This window comes from Octopus bimaculoides, chromosome 19 (genome assembly GCF_001194135.2).
Source record: "Octopus bimaculoides isolate UCB-OBI-ISO-001 chromosome 19, ASM119413v2, whole genome shotgun sequence".
Classification (NCBI taxonomy): domain Eukaryota; kingdom Metazoa; phylum Mollusca; class Cephalopoda; order Octopoda; family Octopodidae; genus Octopus; species Octopus bimaculoides.
The window spans coordinates 45,733,736-45,734,908 of record NC_068999.1 but is presented as its reverse complement, the minus strand read 5'-3'; the positions used below and the strand labels follow the sequence as shown (position 1 = coordinate 45,734,908).

Below are 1,173 nucleotides of genomic sequence, written 5' to 3'. Positions count from 1 at the left end.
GTACTCTGTATTCTCTCTTTAGCCTTACTGTACTCAATAATGTACCGAAAGCTTTTATAAATCAGTTTCTCTTGCATTTCTTTCAGACATGCGGAAGTGATGAAAAAGATAATCGAGACAGTAGCAGAAGGCGGCGGTGACCTCAGCGTTCACATGTATCCTTTATTGAACGGTTATGTCTTACTCTTTACTCTCTCTCTCTCTTTTACTTGTTTCAGTCATTGGACTGCGGCCATGCTGGAGCACCGCCTTTAGTCGAGCAAATCGACCCCAGGACTCATTCTTTGTAAGCCTAGTACTTATTCTATCGGTTGTTATTATTATTATTATTATTATTATTATTATTCAGGTCACTGCCTGGAATTGAACTCTGGCATATGACATAGTGGTTAAGAGCGTGGAATACTAACCCCAAGATTCCAAGATCAATTCCAGGTAGTGACCTGAATAATAATAATAACAATAATAATGACATTGAAAAATACCTTAGGAATGAGAACCCAGGTTCGAAATTTCCCCAAGACACCTGATGAAGACTGGAGGGTATATCAGCCGAAACGTTGTGTTAACAACAAACAAGATGAGGACAAATATCCGTCAAATGTAAATAGTATAAATAGGGAGAATTCACAAAAAAAAACAACAGACGAAGGCAGGTGGTGTTGAAAACAAATAGATGTATTAGTAAAATGTCTGTAGTGGTCAGCGATCTATCATGGCGAATAATATAAATAATGTACATAGTTCTTCATCTTTTAAATATAAAATGGTTCATGTTTATATTTTGTTGCATTTTTGTTTCTTGTTGTTTTTTTTTACTTTATTTTCCTTGACTCTCTTTTCCAACAGGTATCTATTAATCTTTCTAAAATTTGTCCAGGCAGTAATTCCCACCATCGAGTACGACTACACACAACACTTCACAATGTGATTCAATCGAGAACATCAGTATTAGCTGTTTAAAACAGACTCAGCTCTTCTTTATGTTTTAATTTCCCTTGCAGCTGCTCGACCAACCAACAGATTGGACTTTGAAGTCAGCAGCAGCTGCCAGCAATTTTGGGTACTGCTGCTGCTGCTGCTACCATGCCCCGTAGTGACCAACAAGACTCTAGGGACCACTCAGCTTGTGCTCTCAAACCCTTTTTTTTTTTTTTTTTTTTTTTTTTTTTT

General features: G+C 37.1%; 1 protein-coding gene across 1 annotated transcript in view; it reads left to right on the top strand.

Annotated features, from left to right (window-relative positions):
- LOC106877727 (ubiquitin-like-conjugating enzyme ATG3) overlaps positions 1–1,163 on the top strand; it is a gene marked incomplete at its 5' end in the record, with an annotated part of 216,637 nt that extends 215,474 nt beyond the window's left edge. The window contains 2 exons of the mRNA XM_052974709.1: positions 87–155; positions 850–1,163. Of these exons, the coding sequence (XP_052830669.1) occupies positions 87–155; positions 850–931 (151 nt within the window). The remainder of the gene's footprint in view (positions 1–86; positions 156–849) is intronic.
- Between the last annotated feature and the right edge of the window lie 10 nt (positions 1,164–1,173).